Source organism: Polypterus senegalus, chromosome 7, assembly GCF_016835505.1.
Source record: "Polypterus senegalus isolate Bchr_013 chromosome 7, ASM1683550v1, whole genome shotgun sequence".
Classification (NCBI taxonomy): domain Eukaryota; kingdom Metazoa; phylum Chordata; class Cladistia; order Polypteriformes; family Polypteridae; genus Polypterus; species Polypterus senegalus.
In genome coordinates this window covers 100,986,883-101,005,983 of record NC_053160.1, presented here as the reverse complement: position 1 = coordinate 101,005,983, position 19,101 = coordinate 100,986,883, and the positions used below count along the sequence as shown (strand labels likewise).

Sequence of the window (19,101 nt, the reverse complement as noted above, 5' to 3'; positions counted from 1 at the left end):
TTCATATTAAAAAAACTCATATTTGAAAGACAAACAACTGCATGGAGAGGAGACATAGTTGGACAAAAACATGACATATAACTTTGCTTGAACAGAATCCATGGCAGTAGTGAAACATGTAGACAAAAGCTCATTATATATTTAAAAAAAAAATAAAATAGGAAATATAATTTGTAAAAAAAAATAATATTGCAAACGTAAGTGATAGACAATAAAAACTAGACTTGCAACTGCAAAAACTTACCCATGAAACATGCTGTGTGCCTACTTACATAATAAATCCAACAATAAATTACAAATAAAGACCGGTAATGCAGGAGTGGTTGAAGTTGCTATGCAACAGCAGGTAGGAGGAATAGCAATCAGTTAGGAGCAGGTTGGAGGTCTGGAAGATACACATCCACTTTACAGATCATTGTAGGGTGTCACACAGTCATTATTTTCATGTGTACAGAGTACTGTGAAAGTCTTACTTGCTGGTGCTCATCAACGTGTTGGACATGGTTTTGCAAAAGAATTCCGCTTTACAAGATATATGGAGAAACAGTGCATTTTGGAAAAAATAAGACATAAAAAGCAATAGTTCTTTAGCACCTATTGTACTTACCCATTTACAGTAATTATGGAGAAATAAAATTATTTTAGTATTCAGAATATTCAGAATCTAACAATTCCTTTTTGTTCCTCTTGTTGAGACTGTGACAGCCTACTTACTTCCTACTTAATTACAAAAATAAACTTGTATGTTTCTTTAATCCACTAAAGCTGGACCTTCCTATAATAGTAACATGTATCTTCTTCTTCTTTCATCTGCTCCCGTTAGGGTTTGCCATAGTGGATTATCTTCTTCCATATCTTTCTGTCCTCTGCATCTTCCTCTGTTACACCCATCACCTGCATATCCTCTCTCACCACATCCATAAACCTTTGCTTAGGCCTTCCTCTTTTCCTCTTCCCTGGCAGCTCTATCCTTAGCATCCTTCTCCCAATATACTCAGCATCTCTCCTCTACACATGTCCAGGTAAGATGCCACTTCATTTTCAAATACACACTCCTAGACAAAGTCCTAATAGGTTATAATAGATGAACACTGAGTAGCTAGTTAACCTATAGCTGACTATCTCAGGAGAAAATTCAAATGAGCATGTGAAGAACAAACAAAACCAACAAATGAGATGCCAGTCAAAGATCACATGAAGACAGGACAATTGTGTTATAGCAACATTGACTCCTGACCTAATATACTCCTCTTACATATGAGGAAGAGGAGAACTGAATCATAAAATGTATGACACTACACAAAATCTTAATTTCCAAAAGGCCATGTCAAATACAGAAAATGTTGCAAAGAAAAATATTCTTGAAATGCAATTATTTCCAGAAACATGCAACATGCTTTTTGTATGCCATTTGCCACTTTGTTTTCAAACACTTTCTGCTGGGTTAAAAGATATCACATTTTTCATTGAAAAGTGCAAACACTGTACACTCCTGCAGTAAATCAAACTGGATACAGATTTGTTTACAACATATACAACCCCTTCTGGGAAGTGAACCTTTATCATCGACTGCCAGCACAATCAACAATCTCATGCATGTTTTTTCTTCACAAGGTACACAGACAAGTAACTTAGATACATATAATTTCTTGTGGACAGGACATCATCTTGCATTGAACATTTATAACAGTACCAAAACCAATGGACATAATACAGTAAGTTTAGCATGAAGAGACATCCTTCAAAAAGGCGAGGGTGACTTACTAAAGAAAGACTGGTTAAACAATCTCGGAGTATGGAGTTACACACATAACATGGAGTGACCTTGTGCAGTTGAAAGCAATTTCTACAAGCAGGCGGCCTAGGAAAAGAACTGGAGGCACCGGATATGACCTCAGTGAGGAAGAAGAGATGACTATAAGATAAACAGAAACAAATGCAAACATTTTATTTGATTGGGCCCATTAGAGTAGTGTTTAACAACTACTAGTAAACTTTTCTGTTTATTTAATTAAACTGTATTTAAATGTAAACATACATTCATCTTTGAACCAACCCAATCTATGCATAGATCATGAGTATCTGCAGCTTCTCTCTGCATCATCAGGCAAAAGTCAAGAATGAACCCCTGATGTAGAATGATGCCAGAGTGCCATACATTGCAAACGCAAATTCCTCTTTTTAATTCAGGACACATAAAAAAAAATGTCATGATTAAAATGAAAACATTCATTTTAAATGTAGTCATTTTTGGTATATTGTAAAAATATTGCTCACATTTTGTTTTTGTCAAAAAGTACTCTTCAATCTTGAGGTGTAGCAGTTAAACAGATGTAGCTAAAGTGCATTAATAATGCCATAAGAGGTATCATTTCATCCCTCACTGTCAGCAAACATGCTAACATTGTCATTTAGATCCAAATGCTGGCCTGCAGAGCGAAGTCCTGAACAATTTACCCCTTCATGGTGCATAATATGTGAGCAATTCACTTTGAAGCAGCCTAAGTGTATTCAGCAGTGTCTGTTATACAATTTAAAGTCTGAGTTGAATTAAATCAAACTTTAATTAATGATTAGAAATATGATAGATAGTAAATTATAATAAAATTCTTATCAATTAAAATTACAAGAATAAAAAATATGTTGGGCGGCACGATGGCGCAGTGGGTAGCGTGTACTCCGGTTTCCTCCCACAGTCCAAAGACATGCAGGTTAGGTGCATTGGCGATTCTGAAATTGTCCCTAGTGTGTGCTTGGTGTTCGGGTATGTGTGTGTGTGTGCGCACCCTGCCCGGGGTTTGTTTCCTGCCTTGTGCCCTGTGTTGGCTGAGATTGGCTCCAGCAGACCCCCATGACCCTGTAGTTAGGATATAGCAGGTTGGATAATGGATGGATGGATGAAAAATATGTTGGTTAGAGCTTCAAAAGTATCTCTTTTTTGCCTAGTCATTGTGATCAACACTCTAGCTAATAAAATAGACCAAAGTTTTTTAGAAAAAAAATTATAGGTAACATACTATGCAATAACCTCAGGACAGGTTTAAAATTACATTACATATTCTGTAACTAATTAAGTACAGTTTTGTATTCTTTAGTTAATCTACAGTAAATTAAACAAGAGCAACTCTACAGCCTGCTTATGGAGTCTTTGATCTTCTTATTTCTAAAGGAAGCCAGGCAGCATGTTGTGGTTTGTTTGTTTTTATCACTTCCTTATAATATAGTTTTCACAAAAGTTGCACTGCCTATAACAAGCTAATATTTTAATGTTTTTGTTTTAAAAACACACACACACAGCTGAATGCTAATTGCATTCATTACATTTCCAGTAAAGCAAGCTTCTTTTAGAGATGTACTTTGCATTTGTTTTAATCAACCACTTTAAAAAGAGATTTGCTCTTGAGTATCTGCTTTTTTGACACTTTGCAAAAGCATGCTGCTATTTAACAACGACTATGACTTCACTGAATCTTTTGCTTTCAACATCCGACTAATAGATTTCCATTTACAATGCATTTTATAATTACATATATTTACTTTCCTGTTATTAACCAGATTTTTCATACTATTATCGTGCCCTTAAATTATAAATATTATTTTGTATAAAATTAGTTCAGCATGCTTCTCAGATGGCCGTAAGAACAATAAAACCACACATCACATACATACAGGTGATGATTCTGGAAAAATCAGATTTTATAAATGTTAATAGGATGTTATATCATATTTAAACTATGTAATGCATTATGGAGGCTTCATTCTGGAATTCTGTGTGCAGTTTCGGTAATACTATCAGAAAACACCTACAAGTGCCTGAGAAAGTAAAGGGAAAAGCCACTAGTGTTAGAATCTGAATAAGATTGTATGGAAGTTAATGGAAGATTGCAACCAGAAAATAAACTGAGGAAGCATAGAGTGAAAATATATATTTACGCGAAGGTGTCAGGTACCAAGAAAAACAAACAAAAACCATACAAACAAAGCCAAAGAAATTAAGCAGAATTAAAAAGTCCAAAAAATGTTGAGAAAACAAATCAATAGTGAAGTCTTCTCTGAAGCTCCTTTTAGCTTTCTCTACCAGTAAAGAGAAAGAGTTTTATAAAGGAATCCAATACACATATTCTAGGTGTGCACTCTCATCTTATACAAGTAGGAACTAATGACAAGATATGTCATGTGACCAGCAAAAAAAAAATAACACTCAAAATTTTGAGCAACCACAAAAACAGACAGTGTGTTTAAAATATAAGGGAATGAATGAAGTTTATCCCGTTACTTTCAGATTAATTCTCCAACAAGAACATGGGGACGGACGCAGATGTAAACTCAGTAGATAATATCACACAAATGTCGGAAAGTGTTTCTTTACAGTGAGACCCACAGAATAAATAACCAATAGGATTGCTATTATAATATACCCATGAGTTTAAAATACTATTTCTATATATTTGTCATTATTTATATTTTGGTAAGTGGTACACTGTATTAATCCCATTAATACTAGTTGCAGTAAGCTGAATCTTATTCTTACAGAAATAGACTGAATGCAGGAACCAACATCAGAGAAAACACCAGTCGTTCACAGAACACAATCAAATGCATATTCAAACTGGACCAATCAGAAATACTGTATTAGTGTAACTTTAAAAAAGGGATTGTCGTCATCTGGTTAATGTTCTGTATGGCACTAAAAAAGTGGAACTATCCAGCTTTTTATTCTTACATACTGCCTGAGATGGAGCTCTAGCCAAATATAAGGTTTTACATTTAAGCAAATGTCTAAACTAAAGATTCTTTGTTGTTAATCAAGAAATAGTTTGGAATTACAGCATATTTCACAAGAATTAAAAAAGTTGTTTTTTTTTTTGCATTTAGACTGGACATGATGTCACTAAACAATGCAAAAAGCGCACCAACTAAAGAGTCCATTCCTATATTTCACTTTCTTCATCTTTCACTCTCATCCTCTATTTTGAACTCTCAGGCACATGACAGCATCACCTTCTTCAGAAGAGCATTATACTTGAGCATACAGAGGCAAGGTAGAATGAGCAAATTCTTTAAAAACCACCAAGCAAAACAATAAGAAGTACAAACCAATCTATTAGACATGAAATTAAATAAAAATCCTGCTGTTGAAAACTGGAAGAAGAATATTATTTGTAGTACCTAGGCTGAGACTCAAACAACTGCCAACCTGACAGAGAATATTGTGTGCTGTGGATGTGTTTTCTTGCACTAAAGTCTCTAGAACATAAAATGATCATTAATGGTCTAATATGTACAGCTGAAGAAAATAGAAAACCAAAGCACCTCTCTTTACATAAATCCTCCTTTTCAGAGAACTTCAGCTCATGTGGCCTTTTCTGATTTATAGAATTCTATGAGCAAGTATTCCTCCTCAACCCTGCCCTTTCCATCGTTTAAGGCAAATAATTATGTAATCTTTTTTGCAATTATTAAATCACATACCCTAGTCTTTTATATCTTATTAAATTCTGTAATAATTTAACAAAAAAATACAGTACAGTACATAAAATGTCTAGTTCCATCTCCCTCTTTGATTAACTGTGTAACACCAAGCAAGTCACTTAATTTACCATAAGGGTTAAGATTTATATTTAGACATGTTCATGGTTGTCCAATCAACTGCATTCATGAAGAAAAGAGGCAAAAGGCATACAGAGACAACAGGTGAAATCTAAAAGCATTTCACAAAAACTCTGAGATACATATAGTCACAACATTAACGAAATCTATTTTTGGAGAAGCAGTTCAACATTTTCAAAGATTTTGCCAAACCATATGACCCACTCTTAGGTGGACACACTCTATGCTCCTCAAAGAGATTTGGTAATGAGGATGCTTTTTGTTAAAAAGCTATATGTGACTGGTGGAAAAACACATCCTAGAGCTGTCTGTGAGAGACGTTAGGGTAACAATACCTCTTGATTTGCTAATGAAAAGTTCTGATTGTAGTTGCTGGTTGTCATGAGCAGTGCTGATTCCCAGTTCCGTTAAGCACTGACTTCTAGTATATGCTAATAAAGTCATGTAAGTCAATTTTTTTAGCTCACTTTCACCAGAAACTTTGCCTAACTGCTATAGATGTGATAAACAAAACTGTAAGCAAAGAAAAAAATCTTGGTGGACAGCTGTTGTATGTAAATTAGCAATATCCATATAAAAATTAATACATTTAATTAAAATGATTTTATGGAACTTTTCATATTGAAAAACGCTCATCATTTCCAAGTTTAATAGTTAAAATAAAACTTTCAGTTAAAATATAAAACATTAAGGCTATTGGAATCTGGATCTTATATTATTCCAGTATCAATAAAAAAATCGGGAGTGTGCTCCCCTCAACATTCTCGTATACTGTGATAGAGGAAAAGGTCTTCAGAACCACTTCCAATTGAGCAATATCACTCAAATATCATATCATATCTCTTGTTTCTTATCACAACTAATTCATAATATTGATACACACTCATTTATCTTTATTTTTAATCAAACTTTATATTAAAATGATATTTTTGCACTTAGGGAGGTCATAAACTGTGGTGGAATTTTTTCATGATTACATATGTATTACCTAGATTACGTTGAAAGTTTAAAGAGTTATAGTCACCTAAAAACATAGGAAAAGTGCTAGTATTATGAAATTTGTTGCAATAAATTGCTTCAGATAAAACTGCATTTATCCTCATTTAATTATGATAATGAAAATTAAATGAAACTAAATATATATAAAATTAAATGTATTACCAAGAACACGATGGGACCATAGCAGCTTATTGTTTCCATTACATCTTTATATTTACATGGCATATTCATTGTTTACATGTTATTGTTAAACTGATGATGTATAACTTAAAATAATTTAATAAGTTAATAGTTATTGAAAGAATATGCATTATATTGAATACAGTTTTTAATATTGTGTACACATTTATATTTCCATAATACAAAAAAAATTGGGTAGGTGTTTAATTAAAGTAGCACTTTCAGTTGCACAATTTTTCTTAAATTTCATATCTATTTTTTTCTTGTTATTGTAAATCTCTATACAACTCTGTTCTAAACCTTAGTTGCATGAAAACATTTGGATGGTTGTTTAAATAAAATACTACTTCCAGTTGAGAAATTTTTCTCAAATTTCATATATGGTTGCTTTTTATCATTATAATTATCTATACTAAATTTGAATCTAGTACAGTATCTGTAATTATAACCAACGCTTACTTAAGTTTTCAGTTAAAGTATCATTTCCAGTTGAGTGATTTTTCTCAAATTTCATATCTACTTATTTTTTGCCATTTCTAATATCCACACAAAATTTGAATCATATCTTTATTTATAGCCGTAGATTACTTGAAAAAATCTGAAGTGTGTTCAGGTAAAGTTCCACTTCCGGTCACTGCAAGTTGCCCATAAGTTGATAGGATTCCTTATTTTTGATATAAAGCAGGTATACAAAATCTCATTGATCAAGGTCAAAGCGTTTTCAAGTTATCATGTTTATACACATACAGACACACAGACAGACAATTTCAAAAATGGCATTTTCGGACTCAGGAAGGTCTAAAACATGAAGATTCATGAAAATCTCAAGGTTGATTTTTTTCACAATTGCTATACTATCCTATACTTTATCTATACTATATATACAAGAAAGTAAAAAAGAGAACACCACCCAGCCTGTATGTAGAACAAAAGACATTTTTGTATTTATGTTCTAACTGTAATCATTTAAGTAAATGGTGATGTATACCTAAGCTTAGGTCAGCACAGAATAAAGAGCTGTAAAACACAAACTAAATAAATCAACTCAGATACTACTGAAAATAAACCCCTGAGGCTCTCGGCCATTAAGTAAAAGCAAATCTAGAATGCTATAGGACAGGTGGCCTGCTGACCTTCACTGCACATTCAGAAAGGTCCTATGGTAATGGTTAGTGTTCACAATTATTGCTGCAGCCTGGTCTGTCACCGAAGGTTCTATTGTTTCTGAAATTAAATGAAATTTATGAGACAAATAAAAAGGCACCAAAACCTTGATATATTAGAACTGATTTACAAATAGATTTATGCCTTTCTTCTGTTTTCCAAAAATTAAATTCTGTTTTTGTATTCAATTATATATCTACATTTGACAAAATGATGAGTACATTCAAAAGAATAGTAATTTTCAGAAAGGTGTTTTGTTCTCTTTTAGACCAGCCTACAACTCCGCCACCGATTCGTTCTACTGTGCGAACAAAAAAATATTGTGACTGTAGAAACTTCAATTCTAACAATCTAAAGCCAAAAGGTAGGTTCAATTTTTTTAAACTTATATTCACATTACCTGTGAATAAGGTATTCTTACTTTTTACATGAAAGAAAGCTGAAAGCCAGTAGTTTTAAACGCTGTTTGATATCTGAAAGCTATGCCTCCTTGACCAAGTCAAGTCAAGTCAAACTTTATTTGACATGTACTGCACAAAAACGGTGCCTGCAGCCTCTTATAATTACCATGTTGTCTTTATCACATGCTAACAATGTATTTTCATCTTTAATATTTTTCTTTTGTTTAGTAGATCAAACAAAACTATAAACCTATTTAGCATACTTCTTGTTCCATAATGGCTTCTACTGTATTTTTCTAATCAACTATAGTGCCTTAGCCTATGCAATATGTTGTTTTGAGTCATTTTCCATTCATCACATCATATACTTCAAGACAGTTCTTTGTTCAGTACTGGGTTGTAGGGACCCAACCTACAAGTAACAAGCATGATTGTTTCTAGCTCATTAGCACCTTAATGAATATCTCTATGTTGTTTCCTCCAACTCCTCTTGTCTGTGTAGGTTGGGAGCTTCCACCCACTGGCTCTTTTCATTTATATCACAAAGTATTACCTGTCACAGGGCAGAATTTGGACATGATGTCAGTCCATTGCAGAGGAAACTTACTTATATACACACACTTCACTGGCCTATTTAGAGCACTTTGTAATGTTAATAGCATGTTTTAGATTGTGGCCAGAAAATGTACCGGTAGTTTTTTTTTATAAATAACCACATTAATATGCAAACAATGATTAAAAGATACACTATATCCATATGGACTTGAAACAGTATTATTCTGCTTTATGATGGCAATGTTACTGGAAACAATGTTCTTCTTTTGCATAATCTCTTTCTGCTTTAATCTATGATCTAATTCTAACAATTACTGTCTATTAAGAATCTCCCAAAAACTCCATAAAATGCATCTTTCTGCATTCATAGTAGTTCTACAATCAGTACAAGTATTTCTAGTTACTAGTAGATTTGTGAAAACATTTATTTAAGAGGTATACCAGGAGAGAGAAAAAAATGCCAATTTTAAAAATCATTCATAAATTGTTAGGGGAACCAAAAGTATTATTACAGTTATTTTATCTATTTTTTCCTAGGTGTTTTTTGTCTACCAAAGATCTTAGGACCCCTGTTGGGAACAGCTGCTGTTTTGTGCATTTTACTGGTCTGCACTTTATATTACTTCAGTAGTAAGTTGTCAGCCTTTTGTACAATGCCAATTATTAAAGCTTCTGAATAATTGTTAAGCGTGCACTTAGATTTAAATAAAGACTTGACACTCAACTAAAATTCCAAGCATGTTAATATATTTAGCAATTACTAAGTTCATATTCTATTTTGTACTGTTTTATGTGAAATGCATGTTAAAACATTTTCAATGTGAGCTGCACAGTAGCTAGTGCTGCTGATGACTCCCCTACTTTAGGGTTCTGGGTTCAGCTTCACGTGCAGACAATGTTTATGTGAAGTATGCATGATGCATGTCATCCCAAATTGTGCAAGTAATATTAATTGTTTTTAGTCTAAGTAACTCTGGACAAGTGTACACTGAGATGGGTCTGATGGTCCTATTGTTCTCATCACCATATAATGGAGAAAACTGGCTCATTCAAAAATATGATTGAGTAACATCAATACTCTTTATTCAATCCATTTCCTGAACCACATAGGAGGTCTCCCTGTCAACACAGAGAGAACTGTAAATGATTTAGTTTAAATTCACCAGTTACCCCAGTCAAAATGTTATAAAATGAGTTTTTTTTACAGCACTACTCAGAGAAACTCCATATAGACTTCAGAAGAACATACATAGTGAAGACAGACACAGGCCAGGATGAACACTAAACCTAGGTCCATGAAAATATCCACTGCACTGCTGCACAGCTATAACACATAACATTTATTTGAAAAATGAAATACTGTCATGTTCACCCATGTTTAGATCAAGAAATAATCCTTTACTAAAATATTTTTCTTTCTTTGCCTTTTACTAGAACTCCCTAAGAAATGCCGGCATGGAATGATAAAGTAAGAAATATTTCTTTTATATTCTGTCCAGAATAACTTCCATTTGGATTCAGAATTTGAATGTTTAGAATATATTTCACAATCAGGCAGCCCTTTGCAAAGTCTGCCTTCATATTGATTGTTTCACTGCAATTACAGAGCCTATGTATCTCAAATACTAGTAAACAAGTAGTTTGATGAACAATCTGTTATCAGTTTTCTTAACAAAAAATAGTAAAGTTGCAAAGTTTTGCAACACATTGCATTTTTAATAACTGCCTTGAAATCAGAATATAACAAGAAGCTCTTTTTTATTAAAAAAAGTGCAGATGTTCATTGAAAATAATTTTAAATCATTACAAGTGTAAAGGTAACAAGGTATACAAATTACTGGTCATGATGCAATCTATGATATAGAAGTTAGTACACATCAGCTCTGCAAATTAGGTACAGCTCCCAGACCAAATACAACCTACAGTGTAAAATGAAGGTGAAGTCACTGCAATGATTCTGTGGTAAAGGATAGTGGTGTTCACCAACCTATGATATGGCTCCTATAATGAGGTTTTACAATTATGGCTTTATGGCCTTGTATTGTGGCATTTGACATATCAGTGCAGTACTTTAAGACATCTATAAATACTTTAAGTTATGTGAACCTCAGTTGACTTTTGGGGAAACTTGAGCTTTCAACTTTTACTTTTCCAGAAAGAAGCAAATAAGATAGAGTTTAATATCATATGGTGTCCATGGAAAATTTAAAGGTAGGTCTGCCTAATATTTGATGGTTTACATGAAATGTTATTTAATGAATAAAAATTTTGCATTAAAAAGTAGTCTAAATTTTACATCAGAAGGTTCAATTGTTTACCAAGATGTGAGATCCAAATGACTATACTAGAGATCAGTTTCTTTAACTTTGGTTTTAAATAAAAATATGCCAGCATTCTGAACAATTCGTCACAGTCTATCACTGAATTTTCTAATTTTACTTAACACAATTCAGGGTGAGTAGGGGCAGTGCCATCATCATTTGTAAAACAGGAACTCCAAACAGGTCACCACTCCACTTCAGAAGGACATTAATGCACGTAATTGCAATTAAAGCAGATAATCAATATAATCTGCATGTTTTTGGGATGTAAACTGGCCTGCCAAGATAAAAATCCATGTAGCCATTAGGAGATATCCAACCTACAGTTAGAAAATGTCTGGCCAAGATGCATTGGCTAAGCCAATGTACTGTCACAACATAGATGTAATAATTTAAATAACAGCCTGTGATCATCTTAGAGGGGGTTCTGAAAGAATAAAACAACGTGTACACATAGGTTAGTTCACGTTCATAACTCTCACTTTTGTCATCCTTCTGTGATTGTGGAGGCCAAGGCACTTGGTACTGTCTCTTGGTGGGAAATCATCTGATTGTGAAGCCATTACATAATATGGCATAAATAAGTGTCAAAAAACCATAAAAATCATTAACCTAATAAAGTATTATGATTCTCTCATTTCTACACAATGATCACGTTTAAATGCTTTAAGAGAAGCAGAGAGCTTAGGAAGATTTCAACTGACTATCTGTAGCAATATATAAACAAACACATTAGCAAATACTTAGTTCTACTAAGTAAAATGAGTAAATAACTCATTCATTACTTCATGCTTAAAAGCAAATTAGAAAATCAGTTGGCTCACGAACATGGAAAATGCACATGTTTGCCTTTGCCTAGTTTTCTTTGAACAACAAACTGTTAAATAGGACTTCCCACTAGTAGTTTATAAGTTTAGATCCAATAGAAAAGCATTATATGATTAAAGGTGGTTGGGTGTTATAACACCCCTGAATCACATCTTCTTAAAAGATCCTTAGAACTGAGCAGTCATTACGGCTTATTGGTTAAGGATTTTTGACATAAACCACATGGTTCCCAGTTTAGCTCACAGTGTGAACCCAAGAAAGTCTATAAGCCTTCCCCAGTAGTTGAAACAGTATATTTAGAAATGTTTTCATGATCTTGTGATTTGAAACACAACATTTTCAGTGTTAACTTCATATTTAGTGAATAGTGTTAACACTTTAAGATGTATATACAGGACCACTTTTACTGTGTATACATTTTGAAATGTTAATGTAACAATGGAAAATATGCCGTATTCTTATTAGTAGAGTCAGTAATGTATAGTTTTAATAATAAAATAAAAAAAAAAACATTTTTTTGCAGGCAAAGTGACCTAATAGACCCCAAGACTGCAACTTTAGTCCAGTCTCCCAAATCACTATCTGACCTACCAAAAGCAACTTAACGCAAATGGAGCTCAATTATAAAAATTGTGTGTGTTAATGATTATACACTGCTCAAAAAATTAAGGGAACACTTAATCATCACATTCTCACACCAAGTCAGTAAGCTTCAGGGATGTTAATCTGTCCAATTGCAAAGCATAAGTAATTGTGAATTAACTTCACTTGCTTTGGTGCAAATGAAAGTGACAACAGGTGCACTGAAGAGGCAACAGCAAGACAACCTCTAAAAAGGGAATGGTTTTGCAGGTAGTGACTAAAGACAATTCCTGTCTCTTTCTCCTTCCTGATTGATTATTTTCTAATTTTGTGTTTTACTAGCATATTTGTCACTACTGGTAGCATGAGGTGGTACCTACAACAGGTTGCACAGGTAGTCCAGAACCTCCAGGATGTCACATCCATATGTGCCATTGCAAGGTTTGCTGTGTCTCTTAGTGCAGTCTCAAGAGCGTGGAGGAGATAACAGGAGAGGGGATGTTAAAAGAGAAGAGCTGGACAGGACTGCAGAAAGGCATCAACACAGCAGCTGGGCTGGTATTTTCTACTTTATGCAAGGTTGGGGGAACAACAGGAGCATTGCCAGAGCTGTACAAAATGACTTTCAGCTGGCTAGATGTGCATGTTTCTGACCAAACTGTCAAAAACACTCTCCATGAGGGTGACATTAACGCCTGATGTCCTCTAGTGGGACCTGTGCTCACAGCCCATCATCATGCAGCTCGATTGGCCTTTACCAGAGAATACTACAATAGATAGCACCGCCATTGGTGCCTCATTGTCTTCATAGATGAGAGCAGATTCACATTGAGCACATGTGACAGATGTGAAAGAGTCTGGAGATGCAGTGCCTTGAAGACCAAAAGAAGCCTTTGTTAAGGTCTTGTCACATAAGAGTGAATGAATAATAGATGCATTTAAAGTGTTTCCAAAAAGCCTTGTGATGATGTAGACTTTAGAAAAGGAGTTTTATAAAAAATAAAGGTTTAATGTATAGTAAACAAATTAAATAGTATAATATGAAATTTTGATAACTCGGTTTACTAAAAGAATACATGAATACAATAAATTCATAATACATTTATAAAACAAAAATACATAATTTGTGAATGTTTTCTCCATTTGAATTTAATATTTCATATTATATTTAATGTAGCTTGAAACACAACCTGATTGAGAAAAACTGCTTATTACCCAAAACCCAATCTTTTAGATGGTGAAAAGTGATAAATGATATTAGGTGAATTTGGAAGTCTATGAAAAACTGACTTTTGAAAAAGAAGAGAATTAACAGATAATCTACAAAGACATCAAAGACAGATTGATAAAAAAGAAACTGGTTTGAAATCTGTATTGACAAAGAGAATCTGTTCTCGTTTTTAAGAATGTGTACAGTTCCTCTAGGAGTATATAAATCTTACCATTGGAGAGCCCCAAATGGATACAATGTGTTGTTCTCTGTATTAATAGGATTAGTTACAATTGTCTCCATCAATTTTTAATGTTGATTTACACTTATGTGAAACAGTGTTAAGGAAACAGACTGATGCATATGATGAGGATGATTATCCCTTTTCCAAATTCATTAGTAGTATTACATTGAAAAAGATACGGTGTGTTCTCCACAACCCTGAATTAAAATGACCAGGTACAAAAAAATGAATGAATGAATGAAAAAAGAAAAATCATCCTTAAACTGAATGTCAGCATCCCCCTCCTTTCCAGCTTGTAACATTCGCTCTTTAAGTTTATTGATGACAGATCAACTTAGTATTACTGTAGGGTGTGTGTGAGTCCACAATGAACTGGTGTCGCATTCAACGTTGGTTTCTGTCAAACCTCCTTTTTAGATTACTTTACTCATATTATTATACTGTCTGATCTGTGATCATTGTCTTACCCTGTCATTTCTCAAAGACTGAACCGACAGGTCAAGGTAATAAATATAAGCGACGGGATCGCGTCCATCCAGAACCGGTTCTTGCAGTGCACTCGATGCTCCTTGCATAGAAATCAATCTCCACAATGTGTATAAGCTTCAAAACTGGTGAATACCATGTTATTATTATTCAGTGCATACGTTTGTAGCAATAAAAACAATTTCAAAATAAAATGTATTTTAATGAAAACCTTTAACTCTTTAAGAAATGTTTAAAATAGAAAAACTGTTACGTTATGGTTTAACAATTAGGGTATAGTTAAAAAATCCATCCATTTTCTAACCCGCTGAATCCGAACACAGGGTCACGGGGGTCTGCCGGAACCAATCCCAGCCAACGCAGGGCGCAGGGCATCAAACAAACCCGCGATTAATATATCAAAATCTCAAAACAGTGATAATAGAAGTTCATAGATTCCCGTCGCCACCCACACCAGCGCAGGTGGTAGCACCTACAGAGTCAGCAGCGCCTTATAAAAGTTATAACAGTCTATTCCCAGGACATGCCCTTAAAAATCATAGTTCCATAATGCACTTTATGGTGCTTTACTGGATTGTATTTGGTTTCTAGTTGAATCTTTGCTTGACAAAGCACCATTTCATTCTGGGAAGTGTTCTTTATACGAAGTTTGTTCTTTGTGCTTTGAAAAACTTCCTAACGTTTGAAAAAAACTAAAATCTTTATTGTATGGTAGGCTGCCTATGGCAGGACACTAACATATTAAGAAAAAAACAGGACTTACCTTATGTATGCAGTGACCCATTTCTATTTCACGAATCTGTTACCATCTTTCATCGTTACTTACATATGACTCCTGTTACAGATCTAAATAAAGGTTCTTTCTGGAAGTCTTTTAGGAACCAAAAATGGATCTCCTATGGCATCGCTCTGAAGAATGATTACTCCATCACCTTTATTTATACGAGTGCATGTTCGACTTAATGCTGACACCCTAACTACAAGCATCGGAGGAGAGTATCGCTGCAGCATACCATGTTCATATGAGAAAGCGGGTGTCCTTAAAATAAGAATATTTTAAAGTATTAGAAAACTTCGTTCGGCTTTTTTAAAATCATGAATGGTTTACATATCCAATGACTACATGAAACGTTTGTGTTTTCATATAGTCGTCAATTGTATTTACAAATTCCTCCGTGTGCCTATGGTATTTTCCTTGTATTTACTTAATCTTCAAGTCAAACAAATCTAACGGAAACATGCTTTTCAGATCAATACAACTTTCTCACATTTTCAGCAACAGCAGTTTTCATGTTTTACATAATAAACAACTTCTTTTTTTGTGTAGCGTTCTTAACAGATAGCAGGCGCAGAGTGCGGGAACAATTCTCAGTTAAAATACAAGAATAGATTACACCATACTAAATACAAAAGAGCTATACTGTGATATCTCGTATCCAGAACTGTGGTTATATGTCGAGTTTATTGTGCCCCCCATAGATTATGCAAATTTTTAAGAATGCTTTTCAATATTCCTGTTTTACAGCCTTTGCTGAAAAGCACTGAAGCGCTGGCACTGCGTGGGACTTGGCTTGAGGAGATCTTCAAAAACGCTTACTATATGAAGACTGTAAATACCTGCATCCATTTTATGGAAAATATTAATAGCTTTTTATTTGCTATAGATTTAGTGCAAAGAATAGTATAAGCCTGCCTGCACTGAAAGAGATTGTCACTTAAGTCTTTTGTCCATTGCCATATCTCCCAAGATGCCAAGAAGACCCCTGAAAAACAATAAATAGCTCCGAGTTGAAGAACTGTCCGAGTCTTAAGTCTTCACAAAACTGGACAAATATGAAAAAGGAAAAGGCAGAGAAGACTCAATTTTTACATATTCTTGTATTGTTAAATAAGGGGGATTCATGGTAATGATTTTGTATAAATCAATGTTTGCTGTTTTAATTGTCATGTACGTTCGACTATATATGAGGTGTTGCGGTAACAAAACCTAACATTTTCTGTGTTTGTTCTGGAGCTACATTGTAGGCCTAATCCCGAGGTCCTCAGATTCAGTGCTTGTGGGCAGCAATGGCTGCAGGGTTTTATTTCATCTCAATTTTGAAATTGTTTGCCTTTGCCGATGACGTGGCTTGTTATTTGATTCAGTTTAGAATTTCATTCTATCACGTCAGGTCGTTCTTGTATCTAATTTTATCTAAATAATTTGTAGCGTGCATCAATTAAGTAATGTTCTGCCTTTCACCTTTTTTCTTCCGTTTCTTTCCAAGTAGTTATTAAATAGATACATCATGATACATTGACAGAGGTGTAAACAGGCCCTTAGGTAAAACAGGATTTAAGATTAAAAGAAGTGATTAAGGGCTGTGAGGCTCAACGAGTAAATTAAATAAAATTATATACAAACATGTTCTTTTAGTAGCAGTAATTAGCTCCTTAATTAAGAATCTGTGTTGGGGGGAAAAACGGCCATGGAATGTCTTGAAAGTTCGTATTTCTAACATACTAAAACGAAACATTTAATTAAAAACATTCTTTTTAAAGGGAAAGAAAAGGTTAAAAAGAAGTTTCGATTTTTCAAAGTACTTACAGAAAAGACGCTACTGCTGCGAAATTGACCAACATTTTTTAAGGGTGAATCGATGAACATACGTACCTTTCATTGTTATATATCGTTTCGGGCTGATCTGTTCATCCACTCATTTATTGTCATTTTAAACGAAATATATCATTTCAGTATTAAATGATATTATTATTATTATTATTTTACTAGTAGTATTGTTGCTGCCTTCAATTTTTTTAGGCTGCTAATTTCAATTCAAGGTGGCAGGACGCCGGAGCCAATACAGGCAGCTCAGTGCTTGAGAAAGCGTTCAACTCTAAAACGGAGAATCAGGATATTATCATTATCATTATTGTTGTTGTGGAAAATAGGAGACATTTATCAGCAAAACGTGGTATAAGAGAGATACAGGGTAGGATATACAGAAAAATAAGCACAGACCACCAGTGAAACTCTAGCAAAGTAATTAAAACTCAGCAAATAAATACAGAGAAAAACTTGTAATGAATGACATTTTTTTAAAAGAAGTAGTGAACAGCTGTAAAAGTTACCTTCTATTTTCATCATTAAAATGTTTCTGAAGCCACCATAACAGTTAAGAAATACCAATCGCAAATGTTTTATGTAATTTATAGGAATAAAGTATCTATATGTTATTCCTTTTAGCATTTAATGCTTCAGCAAAAACAGAATCAAACTTGAATTACATTAAATTGGTTCTGCCAAACTAACCCAAAAGATGTGGTCATTCAGTTTGTGGTTGCTTATAGTTCCAGTTTTTTTTTATTTTTTATTTTTTTTAGGCATACAGAGATTGTTACCCAAAGAAGCATGTTATTCTATAATAAATGTGTTTAAAATGTTGTATTTACATCTTAGAGATATGAGTACTACTTTATTTTTTATTTTGTCCTATGATAAAACCAAATATGCAGAATGCTCAAATAATCTATTATTGTTCTGGATGTATTGTTTCTCCATTAATGAGGTCACCAAGGGTGCATACATTGTGAATATAATGTCATTTTAATGGAAGGAATGAAGGACTTGAATCATAAGATTTCAAGATTAAAAAGTAATTCTTTATAAGGAAACATTTAAAAATATTCTTTAGTATTTCCTTTTGTCAGTCACAAGCATCCTGATCTTGAACATGTCTAGATTGGTCAGTTCATTTATGAAGATTATTTTGGCCAATTACTCATTTTCAAGTTGTGCTGTGGAGAATGCCATTGATTAAATCATTTCAAAGTGTTTTGATAGCTTCTCTACTTTTTGGCATATAATGGGTTTTACTGAAATCTCAACATTATATATTTATTTAATTTAATTGGAATGAGGTAGACTGACAAGGTAATAATTAAAGCAAATAGCAAACCACATATTTGTTATTAATTTCAGTTTATCTTATAGTTGTAATTTGTTACAAATAAAGTATGCTTTCTCAATATTGTAAAAAATGTTAATTAGAACCTTCATACTAGGCCCCACCAAATCATTTCTACAGTACACTGTATTTAAAATAGACTGCAAAGCTACACATTTCTGAAATGTTTTTTGATTGTGTATTTAAACTTGTTTTAATATTTTTTTGGAAGAGTATGTAATAAACCAGGGAAACATGATGACACAGTGGCTGACAGCCATGCCTCACAGTACTGGGTTCAAGGTCTGGCTGAGCCTCTGACTATGTAGAGTTCCAGTAAATCTCCCTGTGTCTTTGTGGCTCAGTGTGAGGGAATGCGTGACTGTACCCAGTTGTGCCCTGCACCAAGCACAGTCAGGGTGCGCTCCAGATACCCCATCCCTTTATTATTTAATGGAAAAATGAACATCCAAACACAGCCAGTCATAGTTTTCACTAAACCCACAATCACCTGGAAATCTTTAATGTAACATAACATAAAATAGCCTGTCTAAATAAGCATAAAGCTTTTATTAATTATTATTATTATTATTAT

The 19,101-nt window shown here is 33.7% G+C and overlaps 1 protein-coding gene across 1 annotated transcript in view; it reads left to right on the top strand.

Annotated features, from left to right (window-relative positions):
• The window catches only part of cd8b (cd8 beta), a 30,848-nt gene extending 12,260 nt beyond the window's left edge, over positions 1 to 18,588 (top strand). Inside the window, exons 3-7 of the mRNA XM_039759094.1 lie at positions 8,222 to 8,317; positions 9,447 to 9,539; positions 10,344 to 10,377; positions 11,065 to 11,120; positions 16,106 to 18,588. Coding sequence (XP_039615028.1) covers positions 8,222 to 8,317; positions 9,447 to 9,539; positions 10,344 to 10,377; positions 11,065 to 11,083 — 242 coding nt within the window. The 3' untranslated portion in view covers positions 11,084 to 11,120; positions 16,106 to 18,588. The remainder of the gene's footprint in view (positions 1 to 8,221; positions 8,318 to 9,446; positions 9,540 to 10,343; positions 10,378 to 11,064; positions 11,121 to 16,105) is intronic.
• Positions 18,589 to 19,101: the final 513 nt, after the last annotated feature.